The 16,172-nt window shown below is 41.5% G+C and overlaps 1 protein-coding gene across 2 annotated transcripts in view; it reads right to left on the bottom strand.

Moving 5' to 3' along the window:
* Window positions 1–88: 88 nt before the first annotated feature.
* The window catches only part of dmgdh (dimethylglycine dehydrogenase), a 149,639-nt gene continuing 133,555 nt past the window's right edge, over window positions 89–16,172 (bottom strand). Inside the window, exons 16-17 of one of the 2 annotated variants that reach the window (XM_072596204.1) lie at window positions 2,743–2,854; window positions 89–1,109 (exon numbers count right to left, since the gene is read on the bottom strand). In XM_072596204.1, coding sequence (XP_072452305.1) covers window positions 2,786–2,854 — 69 coding nt within the window. In that variant the 3' untranslated portion in view covers window positions 89–1,109; window positions 2,743–2,785. Of the gene's footprint in view, window positions 1,110–2,742; window positions 2,855–10,285; window positions 12,211–16,172 lie in introns of those variants that run through there. The other variant, XM_072596197.1, reaches the window with a different exon arrangement.

The raw sequence follows: 16,172 nt of genomic DNA, 5'->3' as shown, positions 1-16,172 counted from the left end.
GTTGCTGTGTTTGCGAGGCCAATGCCCCTTTTAAAATAAATAATCCACACCGTGCATTAATTCATCCATTGATGCACTGTAACTTTTACTGTAACTTAGTCCCTTATGAAACAAACTTTATAACTGAATAGCAACATGGGACGGCTCTTGGTTCCTCGGTGGTAGAGACCCTGCCTCTGAGCCAGGATGCCTGGTGTAAGTCTCACCTGCTCCAGAGGTGTGTCACAATATCTGAACAGGCTGATTAAAAATAGGAGGGAGAAACAGTCGCAGTAGGCAGTTGGACTCCAACATGCCCTATCATACAACTAGATCATGTCTTCTACTTCAAGGCCACTTCCTCTGCACACTCACTTGAAATCTTTAACATCTTTAACAGTGTGCCTTGAACACTCTTAATGACTGATACTTCTGTGACGTAGAGAATTTCAGGCTTTCAGTGAATAATTCTCCTTTTTAAACACATGTCCTCTCATTGTTAAATGGCCTTCCACCTTCCTGTGGCTGCCTTTGAGGGAGGCTGTGTGAGGGCCTGCCTTTTCTGTGGCTGTGGTGAAGGGAGGCATGTGAGGGCCTGTTGCAGTGGAATGTGGATCCGAATGTCTGTTCCTTGTGGCCGTTGTGGCTGCAGCTTTAACAAAGGCTTTGTGGTCAGTGGGTGTGGTGTGTCCTTCCTGGCAGTGGTGATGTTGTGGCGGTTTCAGTGGTGGTTCCGGTTCATTCCTTATTGCTATGAAGGCAATGTGGCAGCTTCAGGCGGCAGCTGAAGTGGCGGCAACTTCAGCATCAGCAACGTAGTGGGCCCGGTATGTCTCCCCTTTGCTGTTGGTTTGGGCAGCGTGGTGGGCCCGGTCTATCCCCTTTTTGCTGTTGGTTTGGGCAGTGTGGTGGGCCCGGTCTATCCCCTCTTTGCTGTCGGTTTGGGCAGCGTGGTGGGCCCGGTCTATCCCCTCTTTGCTGTCGGTTTGGGCAGCGTGGTGGGCCTGGTCTGTCCCCCCTTCACTGTCGGTTTGGGCAGCGTGGTGGGCCTGGTCTGGAAATCTTTGCTTTGGTGGCCTCAAGGGCAGCTTCGGTGGCAATGTCCCTTAGTCACTCCAGTAACCCAGCAGCTGTAGAGGAAACAAAAGTTGTGTCCTAACATTGTCTCATTTATTTTTTATAATTTCTGTACGTGGCAACTTATTTTCATAAATACAATTGACAATAAATTGCTATTCAATTCTATTCTATAAGGTGAAATGTCCTTTCAGCACCCACCTTGTTAAATTTTCTCCAAATCTTATGTTTTTCAATAGGATCAAATGACATTCTTTTAAACCCCATTGGCCCACACTCATCCTGTCCAATCTTTCCTTCTGAGAGACTACCACCAACACCAATCTCATCTTGGGTATCAAATAAAACAACCCCCATTCCCCATTCCAAGTGATAGCCTAGTAAATCTTCTCTGAATTGCTAACACATTTACATCCTTCCTTAGATAAGGAGACCGATAGTATAGAATGTATACCAGATGTGACCTCACCAACATTGCTTCTGTCCCTATGCTTTCTGTGATTCATTTACATGATAATCACATCACTCCTTATCTCAGAGTTCTGCAATCTCCTTCCATTTAAATCCAAGCTGTTTTCCATTCTACTGTCAAAGCCAGCATTGAGTCATACAGTATGGAAATAGACCCTTTGGTCCAATTAGTCCATACTGAACATGTTCTCAAACAAAACTAGTCCCACCTGCCTGCACTTGGCCCATATCCCTCCAAACTTTTCCTTTTTGTGTCCTTATCCAAATGTATTTTAAATGTTGTAACTGTACCTGCACTCACCACTTTCTCTAGCAATTCATTCCACACACAAACCACTCTCTGTAAAAAAAGTTGCCCCTTACGTCCTTTTTAAATCTTTCTCCACTCACCTTAAATTATGTCCCCTGGTTTTGAATTCCCCCAACCTTGTCATTCATCTTATGATTCCTCTGTGCCTCATGATTTTATAAATCTCAGTAAAGTCACCCCTCAACCTCATACACTTCAGTGAAAAATATCCTAATCTTTCCAGTCTATTTTTATATCTCAAACCCTCCAAAATCTTATCTGAACCTTCTCCATTTTAATAATATCATTCTGCTAACAGGGTGACCAGAACTGGACACAGTTTTCCAGAGGAGGCCTCGCAATGACCCGTAAAACCTCAACAATGACATCTCAACTCCTATACTCAAAGTTCACATGTTCACATTTTCCTAAATTAAACAAGTTTTGTCCACTCATTTAACATATTTATATATCATTTCAAACCTCTTTTGTACTCTTCATATTTTGTGTCATCAGCAGATTTAGCTACATTTGGTCTGTTCAACCAAGTCATTGATTTGGATTGTATTGGATTGCAAATAGTTGAGGTCACAGCCCTAACCCTGTAACCATTACCTCTTGCCAACACAAAATTGACCCATTTATGGGTCTTCTGTTTCCTGTTGGCTAACACATTCTCTATACATGCTAATATGTTACCCAACACATCATGGACTCTTATTTTGTGTAATAACCTTTGATGTGAAACCTTTCCAAATGCATGTTGGAAATTTAAGTACACCATAACCACAGGTTCCCCTTTATCCACGTGGCACATTAATTTCTGAATTCACTCAAATAAATTAGTGAAACATGCTTTCTCTTTCACAAAACCATACCCTTAATTTTCTAGCATTTTCTTTTTGACAGATGTCAAGTTAACTGACCTGTGGTTTCCTGTGTTCCTTCTTCCTCTCAGCCAGGTTTTCCTTAAGGCCATGATGTTGACACAATCAGTCCCTGGATAGAAACGGCCTCTTTCAAGACTGAATGGGCATTCTAGAGGGAGATATGGAGAGGAGGGCTTTTTTCAGTTTGCTCATGGGATGTAGCATCACTGGCAAGACCAGCATTTATTGCCTGATTGAGTCAACAACACTGCTGTGATCTGGAGTCACATGTAAACCAGACCAAGTAAGGACAACAGGGTTTCTTCCCTAAAGGGCATCAGTTAGTCAGACGTGTTTTTACAGTAATCACCAGTGGTTACATGGTTGCCATCAAGGCAGCTTTTTCCCTTTTAAACTGAATTCAAATTTCACCATCTACCATGGTGAGATTTGAACTCATGTTCTCAGTACATAAACCTCAGTATCTGGATTATTGGTCCAGTGACTTTACCGCTATGATCAGAGAGTTGACTCACCTTCAAAGTAGGCAGAGTCAGTAGTGGGAGGATTGAGTTGTACGGGAAATGGCTTGACAAGGCTAGCCCAGAGTTTGCACACTGGTGGTTATATTGATGAGAAGTGGGCTGGGGCAATGTTCCTAATGACCCAGTGTTAAGTGCCTCAGCCATAGAGGAAAACTGTAGGTTTATCTAACAGGCAGTCAAGCCTAGGATGACGGTTAGAGAGCAAGAAGAGTCAGGTGTATTGATGGATTGGGAAGGGCAATGAGGAAGATAGACACCCTGACAACAGTGCAGTGAAAGGATGCTCGGCAACAGAAGAGAGTCTGGGAGGGAAAGCAGAAAAGATGTTAAAAGAGCAAAAGGTAGATTGATTGGTTTGAGTCCAGGGTGGCAGCCAAAATATGCACACGAATGGACGCAAGAACAACACCACTGTAGACTAGTCACATAGCAATAAGGATATAGAAATACAATAGTAATGGGGCAATAGACATAGATTCTAATAATAAAGAAGAGTATAAAGTCAGAGGTTCCATGGTGGAATGATGATGACTCAGCTGTTGTCTGCGTTTGAAAACAGTTGAATTGAGAAAACCCCTGAACTATTTGAGGGTATGGTATCAAGGGACATACTGATGGAGTTAAAGCCAGCAATTATTGCCCATTCTTGAATGCAAAAGTTATGATGAGTTGCCTTCTTGAACCACTGCAATGCATTTGGTGAAAATAATCTCCCCACAATAGTATTAGGTTGGGAGTTTAAGAATTTCAAACCAGGGTTGATGCAGGAACAGAGGGGAAGTGGTGACCTAGTGGTATAATCATAGACTGTTATTCTAGAGACAAGGTGGTATTCTGGGGAGCTGGGTGCAATTTGACTTTGAATTCAATAACAATCTGGAATTAAGAGTCGAATGATGATTTAATATGATTATTATTGTCACATGTACCGAGATACAGTGAAAAGTATTGTACTGCAGGGTAACCAGACAAACCGTACTTTTTTATTAGTAAAACAGGGTCATAGAACAAAATGCAGAGTACAGTGTTACAAGTGCAGAGAAATTTCAACTTTAATATATGAGAGGTCTGCTCATAAGTCTGAAAACAGCAGGGAAGAAGCTGTTCTTAAATCTGTTGGTATATGTTTTCAAAATTTTGTACATTCTGCCCAATGGAAGAGGGTGGAAGAGAGTATAGCCGCATTGGGAGGGGACTTTGCCTGCTTTCCTGAGGCAGTGGAGTCAATGGAGGGAAGGCTAGTCTGCGTAATGGACTGGGCTGCGTTCATAACTTTCTGCAATCTCTTGCAGTTTTGAGTACAGCAGCTGTCACGCCAAGCTGTGATGCATCTGAATAGAATGCTTTCTGTGGTGCATCTATAAAAATTGGTAAGAGTCTTTGTGGACATGCCGAATTTCCTTAGCTTTCTGAGGAAGTGCAGGCATTAGTGTAGTGTTCATGTGGTTGGACCAGGACAGATTGTTGGTGATGTTTCCTCCTAGCAATTTGAAGCTTTAGAACACCTCTACCTCAGCACCATTGATACAGACGGGGTGTGTCCTCCATTCCACTTCCAAAAGTCAATGATCATCTCCTTCACTATGCTGACGTTGAGGGAGAGATTGTTATCTTTACACCATGCAACTAAGCTGTCTATCTCCTTCTTGTATCCTGTCTTATTGTTGTTTGAGGTCTGACTCACTATGGTGGCAGTATCAGCAAATTTGTAAATGGAGTTAGAGCTGTATTTGGCCACACAGTTTTGAGTGTATAAAGCTTATATTAAAGGGTTGAATACGCAAGCTGGAGGGTGCCGGTGTTGAGGATTATTGGAGGAGGTATTGTTGGCTATCCTTACTGATTGTAATCTTTAGATCGGGAAGTTGAGGATGCAGTTGCAGAGGAGGGACAGCGTCCTTGGTCTCGGAGTTTTCAGATGAGTTTTGTTGGAATTATGATGTAGAAGGTGGAGCCAAAGTCAATAAATAGGAGAATGTGAATCTATTGCTAATTGACAGGACAAACCCATTTGGTTCATTAATGTCCTTTAGGGAAGGAAACTGACATCCTTACATAGTCTGGCCTCCAATCCCACAGCAATGTGGTTGACTCTTAACTGTTCTCTGGTCAATAAATGCTGGGCCAGCCAGTGACACCCACATCCCATGAATGAATAAGAAAAGAATATATATATTTCTAATACAGCAAAGAAAATAATTGGGAGCTGGTGGTGTTCCAATGTGCCTGCTGGTATTGTCCTAGCCGGTGCTGCAGGTGACAGGTTTGGAAAATGCTATTGAAGAAGTCTTGATGAATTGCTTCAGGATCTCCTGTAAATGGATTACAATGGCAGTATGCCAGTGACGGATGAAACATTTAAGATAATGAATGGGATGGCAATTGCCAGGGCTGCTGTGACTTGGATGGTGTTGAGGCTTCTTGAGCGTTGTTGAAATATACTTGCCCAGGCAAATGGAGAAAATTCTATCTGCTGAGCATCAGTTGTGTGCTACTTGATAGTTCTGCCAATAACCTTTCCCATCACTTTGCTGAAGATGAGAATAGACAGAGGGACAATAATTGGTCAGATTAGATTTGTCCTGTCTTTTGTGGATTGGAACTACCTGACAATTTTCCACATTGTTGAGTAGATAGCAATGTTGTAGCATTCCTGGATCAGACTGGTGAGAGTTAATGCTAGTCCTGAAGCACAAGCCTTCAACACTACAGACAGATATTGCCAATGTCTGTTTGTAATTGCTAGTATCTTCAATACATTCTTGGCATTACTTGCAGAAAATCAAATGGATGAAGACTGATATATGTGATGCTGGGGACCTTAAGAGATCACAATGGATCATCCACTCAGCAATTCTAGCTGAAGGTGGTTGCAAATGCTTCAGCTTTGACTTTTGCATTTATATCGTAGGTTCTATCACCAGTGAGGATGTGGTATTCATGGAGCCTTTTCTTCCTTTAGTTGTACAGTTGTCCACCAACGTTTATGACTCAATGTGGCAAGAACACAGAGGTTTTTTTATCTGCCAACTTAGTGAGCAGCAGGTAGCTGTTTATTTGACTATAGATTTCCATACATTTTGGTGTGAGACTTGGCTCTCTATGGATCAGGAGGTCACAGGTTTGAGCAACTTGAATATATAATTTTGGCTGATGCACCACTGCTGTAATGAGGGAGCATTTCTGGTATTATTGTGCCTGCCCTGTAAGGTGGACAGAAAGATCCCATGACCCAATTTCAAAGAGGGGAGATTTTGTTAACATTTATCCCTCAACCTACATCAATAAAACAGCTGCAGAAGCTCCATTCCCACTCAGCTCCCATGGAGAACTGCATCAGATTGTTATTAATTATAATAGGACCTCAAGGTGCATACATATCTGAGGCATATCACTGCTTAACAATGTGACAGCCAATTACAGGTTGACAGCTTGAGCAGAAATGATCAAAGAAAGCTACTTAATACTGAAGAAACCAACCCAATTCAGTAATATCCCCACGGATGGATAAATGGCATTACACCCCAGTCTGCCCTACACATGACTTCAGCCCCACACTAACACATAATAGCTGAAGTGGACTGGGAAGCTTATAAAGCTAATTGCAAGAAAAAGGCTGGCTACTTTCATGAGTGCACTAAACACAACCTTGACAGCAGTTTACACAAATGATAAACAAATGACCTAGTGGTATAATTGCTGGACTGTTAATCCAGAGGCCCAGGCAGTGTTCTGGGAAGCTGGGTTTGAATCCTACTACAGTAAACGGTAGAATCTGAATTCAATAAATATCTAGAATTTAGAGTCTAATGATGACCATGAATCCATTATAGTCAGAAAACCCTGTTTGGTTCACTGCTGTCCTTTAGGGAAGGATGGTCTGGCCTACACTTGACTCCAGACTCACAGCACTGTGGTTGACTCTTAACTGCCCTCAGGGCAATTAGGGATGGGCAATAAATTCTGGCCTAGCCAGTGATGCCCTCATCCTGTGAATGAATAAAAAAAAGGAATAAACGATATTTGTATTTTGCATGTGATGTATCACCCTACAATGGCTGAACTTGCATCAAAGGCATTTTCCAAACCTGAAGTTTGCCGAACACAGTGCATCATTGATTGAGCTATGCTCCCCATCAGCTTCCTTACCGATTAAAGTTAAGGTGATATTTTGAAGCAGAGAAATCAGAAACTGAGGGTGGGCAAACCTCAAATAAAGGAATAGCCAACAATTCTGATCAGAAACAAATGCTGGATGGAAAGGAACAAAAAAAGCAGTTACAAAAAGATTTGCAATAGTGTGGTGAGGAGAATCGTTTGTCCATTTGTGTTGCTCAACAACGCAGCGTTAAAGTTGCTTTTTGAAACAAGGAAGTCTTGGTGTTGGGTAAGTCGTGAATATATAAGGTCATGGCTAAAGATTGCATCTGATATCTCTCAAGGATTCATTGATGGTCCCTCTGATTCCTCAGCTATATCTTGAGCAATATCATTCTAAAAGATTCGGATGAATTTCAGTGGTCGCTTGATAGAAAGGAAATGAGTAGGTGGGCCCAGAGGTTAAGTGTTGGGTGGCTTGCCAGCTCTTTATTCCAGTTAATGCCCTTAAGCAGACAATTAATGGCTAATTGTGTGCTTCATCCAAGTGATCCTCCAATAAAATGCAGGTTAAGAAAGGCCTGTGTAAGACAGCAGCTTTAAGCCTGCTGACTGCTGGTCAGTGAAAGGATTGAGGGTAGGGGCAACTTTCCTCCTGGGCTCTCTGTGCAATTGGAACACCAGTTTTGCTTTCTCTTTCTACTCTCCCCTAACATGTCTCCAACTTCCTTCATTACGGCCTGCCTGCCTGGCCCCAGTGAGACCTCAACTTGACTGAATGTCTGGTCCATTTCTGTACAGCATTTTCTGGGCCTACCTGAAGTACTGAGAGCGGCCACCACTTTTGGTTAGCTCTGCTGAGTTGCCGATCACCAATAGACCACCAGACATCTCCAAAAGGTGGGATGCCCTCCTGGACATGTGTGGAGATCCTGCATCTTACTAATTAAATGACCGTCATTGAAATGCTCGAGTGGAGTGAACAGGATAAGCAGAGGCAGAATTGCTCCTGAAACTTACACTGGGGTATGGACAGCATGCCTTCAGCCTATGATCCAGCTGATAGCACCAGTTTCCACATGTATGCTCATTACATCTTGATTTACCTCATCCACATCTTTCCTGATGTAGTTACTGTTAAAGTTATAAAACCGCTCGTGTAACATTCACTGCAGGACAAACAGAACTTTCCTCCAGCTGAATATTTGGGAGATTGAAGCAATTGCTGTTGATCCCTGCTACAGGTTCCATTTCCATAGCTCCAGGCACTAACGCTCTTTCTGAATCTGATTGCTCTTGATGACATTTATGGCTCTGATCATATATTTGAGCCGTCAGTAGGAACACTGCTGTAATGTCGAGTAACTTGGCCCCACTTCAGCTTATCTCCATTGAAACCCCCACCCATGCTTTTGATATCTGTAGATTTGACTATTTCAATACAATCCTGAGCAGCTTTCTATGCTCTGTAAGCTTAACATCAAACAAAACACTGCTGAATATTGAATAGCATCAAGGAGAACAAGGAGAGAAAGTTATCATAACTTTGATACATTTATACCATTGATTAAAACTCAGTGCAGTGGAAGAAATGAACCCTGAGATTGGATTGAGATTCAACATGAAGTTGTGGGAAAGATGAACAGAGATTTGTGGGAGGAGCAACCTGGCAACATTCAGTTGTTTCAGAGAAGGAAGTGGAGTCAGATGGGAATTAGGGGTTATGGGTGAGTTTTTAAGAAGCTCAATTAGAGTATTTTTAAATGGAAGGGGGAAGTATCTGGATGAAACTACTTACACCTAATACACAGGCTGCAAAAGGGTGTTGGGTCTTCCACATTTCAATCAGAATTGGACCAAGGGAACATATGTTTCTGGAGGGGGCTGGGGGGAGGTCACTTGGAAGTTAGAAGATCCAAGAGCTTGTGTGGGTTCCCAGAGGCGTTTACAAAGGCACTGAACTGAATCTAGACTGAGATAATTGATCTCAGATTGGTTTGGTAGTTCAGTCCATGCAGTTGAGCCTCCCTAGACTTGGTAAATGGCTGGAGACCAAGCATAAAGGCGACGAAAATAGTTCCATATCCCCCGCCCCTGCTCTTACAGGCAGAACATCTCCCATGGAATTTACAGTCCTTCATGTTTTAAGTGTAAGGACACACGCTGTTGATCAGATTGCACATCATTTACTGAGTGCTGTATATCTGGTGCAGTGTAGCATAGTAACGTTGTAATATTGAATTAATATCCGCCCAGCATCACCTAACAACACAGCTCACAGTATTTTATGATTTCAATTTTTGAATTTTTCTGGGAATCTCTCAGGCACTGTTGAATATGACAGGTGACTCCCATCTCCCAGTGACAGTTTGGACAATCAGGTTACAGTATTACTACGCTCTCTCTAATACCTGTTTGTACTCTTATTGAGAGGGGCTTCCTTTCTGGCAATAATGAAACAAGTTTGCTGTCCAAGATGAGAGCAATATTGTACCTATTCTTGTGGTGGAAGAGATGTGGTAGGCTGAGTGTCCTTTAGTTTCCCTGCATCTATGTTTTTAAGCACAGGGTATCTGCAAATAGGGACGTAAAAGAACCCGTCCTACTCTGTTGTACCTTCTCCACATATTGGGCACCAGTCAGCATCTGAACTGAAGAATGCAGATGTGAATCAGAAAAACTTGTGTTGGAGAAAGAGAAAATTTTAATGACCTTCAATCAAACCACTGCTCTAGGGACACCAGGATAAGCTAGGTCATCAGATCAACTATTCAAAAGAAAGGACAAGGGTATATTATTCAACTATTCCAACTAACTCCTGTAAATGATATGCTATTTATGTATTTGTTCTGGGAACAAAAGGCATGTATAATTGTAACATAATCTGAATCCTATTTATGAAAAAGAAACAGAAAATCTCCCAAGGGGTTCCAAAAAACAAGTTTATTTGTATGGTATAAGTGCAATTATGTTGAATTGTTTTAATTAAATACACTAATACAGATTAAGTAATTAATCTTCTCCTTCATACAAATTAGTTCACATTTTATGTTTCATATTACAAGGAAACATTTGTTCCCATATCACTTCCTATGCTATTCCTTTTAAATCAAACAAACATTCACAGCAGTTTTTTCAAAAATTATGACGGTTACCATTTTCACACGAGTAAGGGTGTAGTACTAAACTACTTGGTGTAGTACTAAAGGGACACTGTTCAGAATGCCTACAAATTGTTCTTATCATTTTTCAGTCCTCTGGCTTTTAAATATCTGTTGCTGACGATGTAAGCATCACATTATTACCACGCACTTTGTCTAACAATGAGGAGCTATGAGGTATCTCTCAAACCTTCCTGCTCAGACTAACTTACTGCCAGCATTTTATCTAAAGGAAGGTGACAGGCTATTTGTTTTCACACCATTAGTCCATTTCGGATCAAATATCAATTAAGATATCAGGATATTTGTGGATTGCATTATTTTGTTTCAGAACAGGATGGATTTACTGCAACGCTTGCAATACTCAGACTGAAATTCCTTTCCATTCGTTGTTGCACTCATGCTGAAGCAAAAATGAATGCGCAAGGAGTGGATTTCAAACTGCATCTATCACCCATCCAGTTCAAGGCCCATATCAAACTCAATGTTTTAGTTTTGAAACCGAAAAATACACCAGCAAGTTCAACAATATCACTCGATGTTCATTAACCATTTCCTGACTTGTTCAAAACTCTTCTTGATCATGTTGATCATGTTGATGCAGTGAATGTTTGACTTGGAAAACTTCGGAGCTTGAAACAAATGGTTTCATTTACAGAAGTTTTTGCTATTTTGCTATATCTCTTCACAGCACACTGAGGTATCTGAAGTCATGGTTAGAGAAGTGAAAACTGTCTTTAGAGGTACCTGATCAACTTCCAGAATCTCAGCACCCCAGTGGAAGAACTGAAATTCGAGATCTGATATTTATATTTGTCACTGAGCATGGATAATTGATGCAACATAATTGGAGATTTAGTTTACATTATTCAGTCATGACTTCAGCTTGTAATAAAATATAAAAATCAAATATTGCTTTGAAATTTTTCTTTTCTGTAAAGCCAAAAGAATTTCTAACCAACTAGCATTAGTTGGATAATTCAATTAAGGGATGCTAATAATGTGTGTGACTTTATAAAACAACTGAACTAACTTTCATTGCATTACTTCCACTTGGGGGTAAAGCATTTTCACAGCAAGTGACTGACACATTAAAAGTAAAAATTATTTAAAGCACCAGTCAATTCACATTTTAAAAAAAGTCCCGATCCTAAAATTGCAGCAAGTTTTTGTAATCAGCCTTATTTATTTTTTCACATTAGATGCTGAGATTGAAATTTGTAATGTCTTCTTTTAACATGATAGGGATCAGAGCTATAAGGTGCTGTATAAACACAGACATATTTACCCACTGTGCTTAGTATTGAATAGTTCTGGACTCACACTGTGGGACAGCAGTAACTGTTTAATGATTTCTCCAGCAAGGCCATTTTACTGAGGTCCGCATATCCACCCAGGGAGGACTGAGTAAATAGAACCTTGGTCCCAGGTGAAATAGGGCTTAATAAAAATGGTTAATCTCCTACTGAAACATGACGGAGAGCTGTTTTCTCCTTACACAATACTGTCCGTCAAGCACTTGAGCTTTTCTTCTTCATTCGAGTCCTGGTTGGCTCTGTCAGTATCAGTGGTTCCTGGATGATTACCGCCTTATATTTTTTATTCAGCAGTTCCACCTCTAGCTGTTGTCCTATTTTGCTGAGCTCCAGAGGCACATATGCAAAGGCCACACACTGTTGAGTGTTATAACTGTAGGCTCCAGATGTGGTGTTACCTACAACCTTAATAGACAAAAATATAGCTTTACAGGCTGAACTTTGCAGTTAAGGAAACAGCATTAGTTTCTATTGTGGGGATGAAATTTATGCTGTTTGAAGTGACTCATTTAGAACTAAGAAATGGTGCAAATTCTTATTTCAGATGCCCAAGGATAGCAGTAAGCACTGTTTCCTCCAAGCTGATTGTAGAATACTTTAGGCATCTGAGGTCATGAAAGATGCCATCTCCAATAAAGCAACACTTTCTTGACTCTGCACTGAGGGTCAGCCTAGCTTATGCAGTGAACTTCTGGAGTGGGACATGAGCCTATAATCTTCTGATTTCAGGTAACAGTGTTACCTAATTAACCCTATTTGACACTAACTGAGTGGTTGGAATGTGGCTCTTGCTACCAAATGGAATGGTTGAGATGAATACCTAGCTGCCCTTAACTCCAAATGAAGGAGAAGAAGGATAGAAGAAGGATATGCAAAAGGATTAGCTGAAATGAAGTGGAAGCTTCCTTGAAGCACAAACACTAGTGTAATGCCTTTTTAGCCCCCTCAAAAAGTTTTCCTAGTCATGTTAGTCAGTTTCAGATATATCAGATTTTACTGAGTGCTGTATGAGATTTGAATCAAAGGAGCAGGAGAATTGACGTTTTGGGCATAAGCCCTTCTTCAGGGCTGTCAATTTTTGTTCCTCACTGTTAATTTTCACTGATCTGGGATTAATTACACAATGAACTTTGATCTCTGGTCGCAATACAGTGCCACAAAATGCTTTGCGACTGAACAAAAGCATATCTTACTTTTTCCCCATAATTCTTCCTCAGCATCACCCCTTTACATCTTGGCAGTAGTGATAAATGGCTCCATTTCGGAATGGCAGGCAGGCAGTGACCAGTGGGGTACCGCAGGGATCAGTACTGGGACTGCAGCTTTTTACAATATATGTTAATGATATAGAAGATGGTATTAGTAATAACATAAGCAAATTTGCTGATGATACTAAGCTGGGTGGCAGGGTGAAATGTGATGAGGATGTTAGGTGATTACAGGGTGACCTGGACAAGTTACGTGAGTGGTCAGATGCATGGCAGATACAGTTTAATGTGGATAAATGTATGGTTATCCACTTTGGTGGCAAGAACAGGAAGGCAGATTACTACCTAAATGGAATCAATTTAGGTAAAGGGGCAAGAACACCCAGAGAGATCTGGCCTTCATAACAAGAGGGATTGAGTATAGAAGCAAAGAGGTTCTTCTGCAGCTGTACAGGGCCCTGGTGAGACTACACCTGGAGTACTGTATGCAGTTCCGGTCTCCAAATTTGAGGAAAGACATTCTGACTATTGAGGGAGTGCAGCATAGGTTTACGAGGTCAATTCCTCGAATGGCAGGATTACCTTACACTGAAAGATTGGAGCAACTGGGCTTGTATCCCCTTGAGTTTAGAAGACTGAGAGGGGATATGATTGAGACATATAAGATTATTAAAGGATTGGACACTCTGGAGGCAGGAAACATGTTTCCACTGATGGGTGAGTGCCGAACCAGAGGACACAGTTTAAAAATACTGGGTAGACCATTTAGGACAGAGATGAGGAGAAACTTCTTCACCCAGAGAGTGGTGGCTGTGTGGAATGCTCTGCTCCAGAGGGCAGTGGAGGCCCAGTCTCTGGATTCATTTAAGAAAGAGTTGGATAGAACTCTCAAGGATAGTGGAATCAAGGGTTATGGAGATAAGGCAGGAACAGGATACTGATTAAGGATGATCAGCCATGATCATATTGAATGGTGGTGCAGGCTTGAAGGGCAGAATGGCCTACTCCTGCACCTATTGTCTATTGAATCCTTTCCAGTGAAAATACCATTGGGGCTCCAATGATGTTATGAGATCCAATTTCAACACATTCATTAAGTACTCACCTATTTCTATACTCATTTAGATGAAATCATGATTGGAGACGTGGCAGTGCTAATAAGGTGCTGAGCTAATTTGGGGTTAGGGTTATTTTGACAGGTCATTTACCCACTGGGCAGATAGGGTTAAAATCAGGGCTGGGAGAAAGTGAGGACTGCAGATGCTGGAGATCAGAGCTAAAAAATGTGTTGCTGGAAAAGCGCAGCAGGTCAGACAGCATCAAAGGAGCAGGAGAATCGACGTTTTGGGCATAAGCCCTTCTTCAGGGCTGTCAATTTTTGTTCCTCATTGTTAATTTTCACTGATCTGGGATTAATTACACAATGAACTTTGATCTCTGGTTGCAATACAGTGCCACAAAATGCTTTGCTACTGAACAAAAGCATATCTTACTTTTTCCTCATGATTCTTCCTCAGCATCACCCCTTTACAATGTCACCTCAATGAACTCTGATCTTGGCATGTTGCTGTCCTCTTCCATCGTCTTTGTCTCAGCGACCACGTCTTTGGTCAAGAGTCTTCCTCCCACCTCCTGTATTCTCCCTCTACCTGAACTCTTCCCTCTGAGCTTTTAGCTTTCCAAGATCTTTTCACTGCACTGCTGGCATGAAATCAGTTGCCTCAATTTCTTGGCTCCCTACACCTATCATAAACTACGTTCCTCTGCACTAGAAACCACTCTACTCTTCGGTCCAGCTCTTACATTCTATTAAACCTGCTGATAAGAATGACATTATTATTGTTTAGTAAACTGCCATCTAGGTTGTTGAGGCGTAATGCTAACTCTGTCACCTCTTCATGCATCCTCTGATCCCACCACTAAGAAGCAAGCTCTTACCTCCCAGACCATTGCTAACCTCTTCTCTTCTAATGATTTTAGCTGCATGGCTGTCAAATGTATTGTCTGCTAGCCCAAGTGATGTCAATACCATTTATGTCCGGTATTCCACAAATAATATTGCTCTGCTAGATCAACTATTTCAACCTGTCCCTGCCCACAGAAGATATTTCATATTACCTTTACTTCTCTTTTCTCCCTTTGTCCAGCCTCTTCTCCCCTCCATTCATGAACTCTTCCCAAGGTCTTCCACTGCTTAAACATTTACCAGGCCCTGACCAGCTCTTTTTCACCACAGACATCAGTTCTTCATCTCCCACAAAGACAGACCGAGGCTCCTTGCTTTTCCCTTCAAGAGAGGCTTAACAAACTGTCATCCTCTGCACCCTCTCCTGCCTGGGTGAACCTACAATGAGCAGCAAGACTCCACGACTGGACCAAATCCACTGCTGCTCTTTTGCTCTAAATTACAAACTGTTCCTCAAAGTCCTCTTTAAATGTGCTCCACCAAGTCTTCTTTGATCAGCTCCAGATTTTTTTTCCATCTGATGTTGCCCATTCCACTGACATATTGGTAGTACATACATTCAGGAGGCAAAATACATCTCCTGGCAGTGTGGGCTGTCACAATGACCCATTAATATCTCTGAGCAGTCCTATGTAGCATTCCTTCATTAGTCGGTTATTTTCGCTCTCAGTCTCTCTCTCTCTCTGCCTCCAGACAGCCATTTTTGAACGTATCAGCCCTCCTTTCAAAAAAACCCCAGATTTTTGAATAACACATTAAAAATATCTGTATTACTTTGTGGTTCTGACCCATGGTCATGACAGAAGATCAGGTTCCTACAAAGCCCTTCCTGATGATGTTGCTTCTCAGGTAGAGAAGGTATTCACTACTCTGTTGCCTAATGGTTATGGGAGGACCTTGTTACTGTCAAATCATTGTTACCTTGGTCTTCTTGCATCTGATGTATAGACTAACGTTGATGTCACTATTCTCAAAACTAGTGATCTTGAAGCACGAGCAATTCTTCAGCCAGTAAGGAGGTTTCATCTGTTATCTGGTGGGGTTTCCATATAATGTCAAAGTCTGAAGACCTTTCTCGTAATCAATAACCAAGAGAAAAGGAATGAGAAGAGTATACAGCCATGCCATATCCCTGTGATGATGCTGAAGGACTTTCTGGTGGCTGTGCTAGTTTGGATAAAGCAGATACTCCA

Source organism: Chiloscyllium punctatum, chromosome 2 (genome assembly GCF_047496795.1).
Source record: "Chiloscyllium punctatum isolate Juve2018m chromosome 2, sChiPun1.3, whole genome shotgun sequence".
In the NCBI taxonomy this organism is placed as follows: Eukaryota; Metazoa; Chordata; class Chondrichthyes; order Orectolobiformes; family Hemiscylliidae; genus Chiloscyllium; species Chiloscyllium punctatum.
Note: the sequence above shows the minus strand (reverse complement) of the source record. Positions and strands in the feature narration are given on the sequence as shown.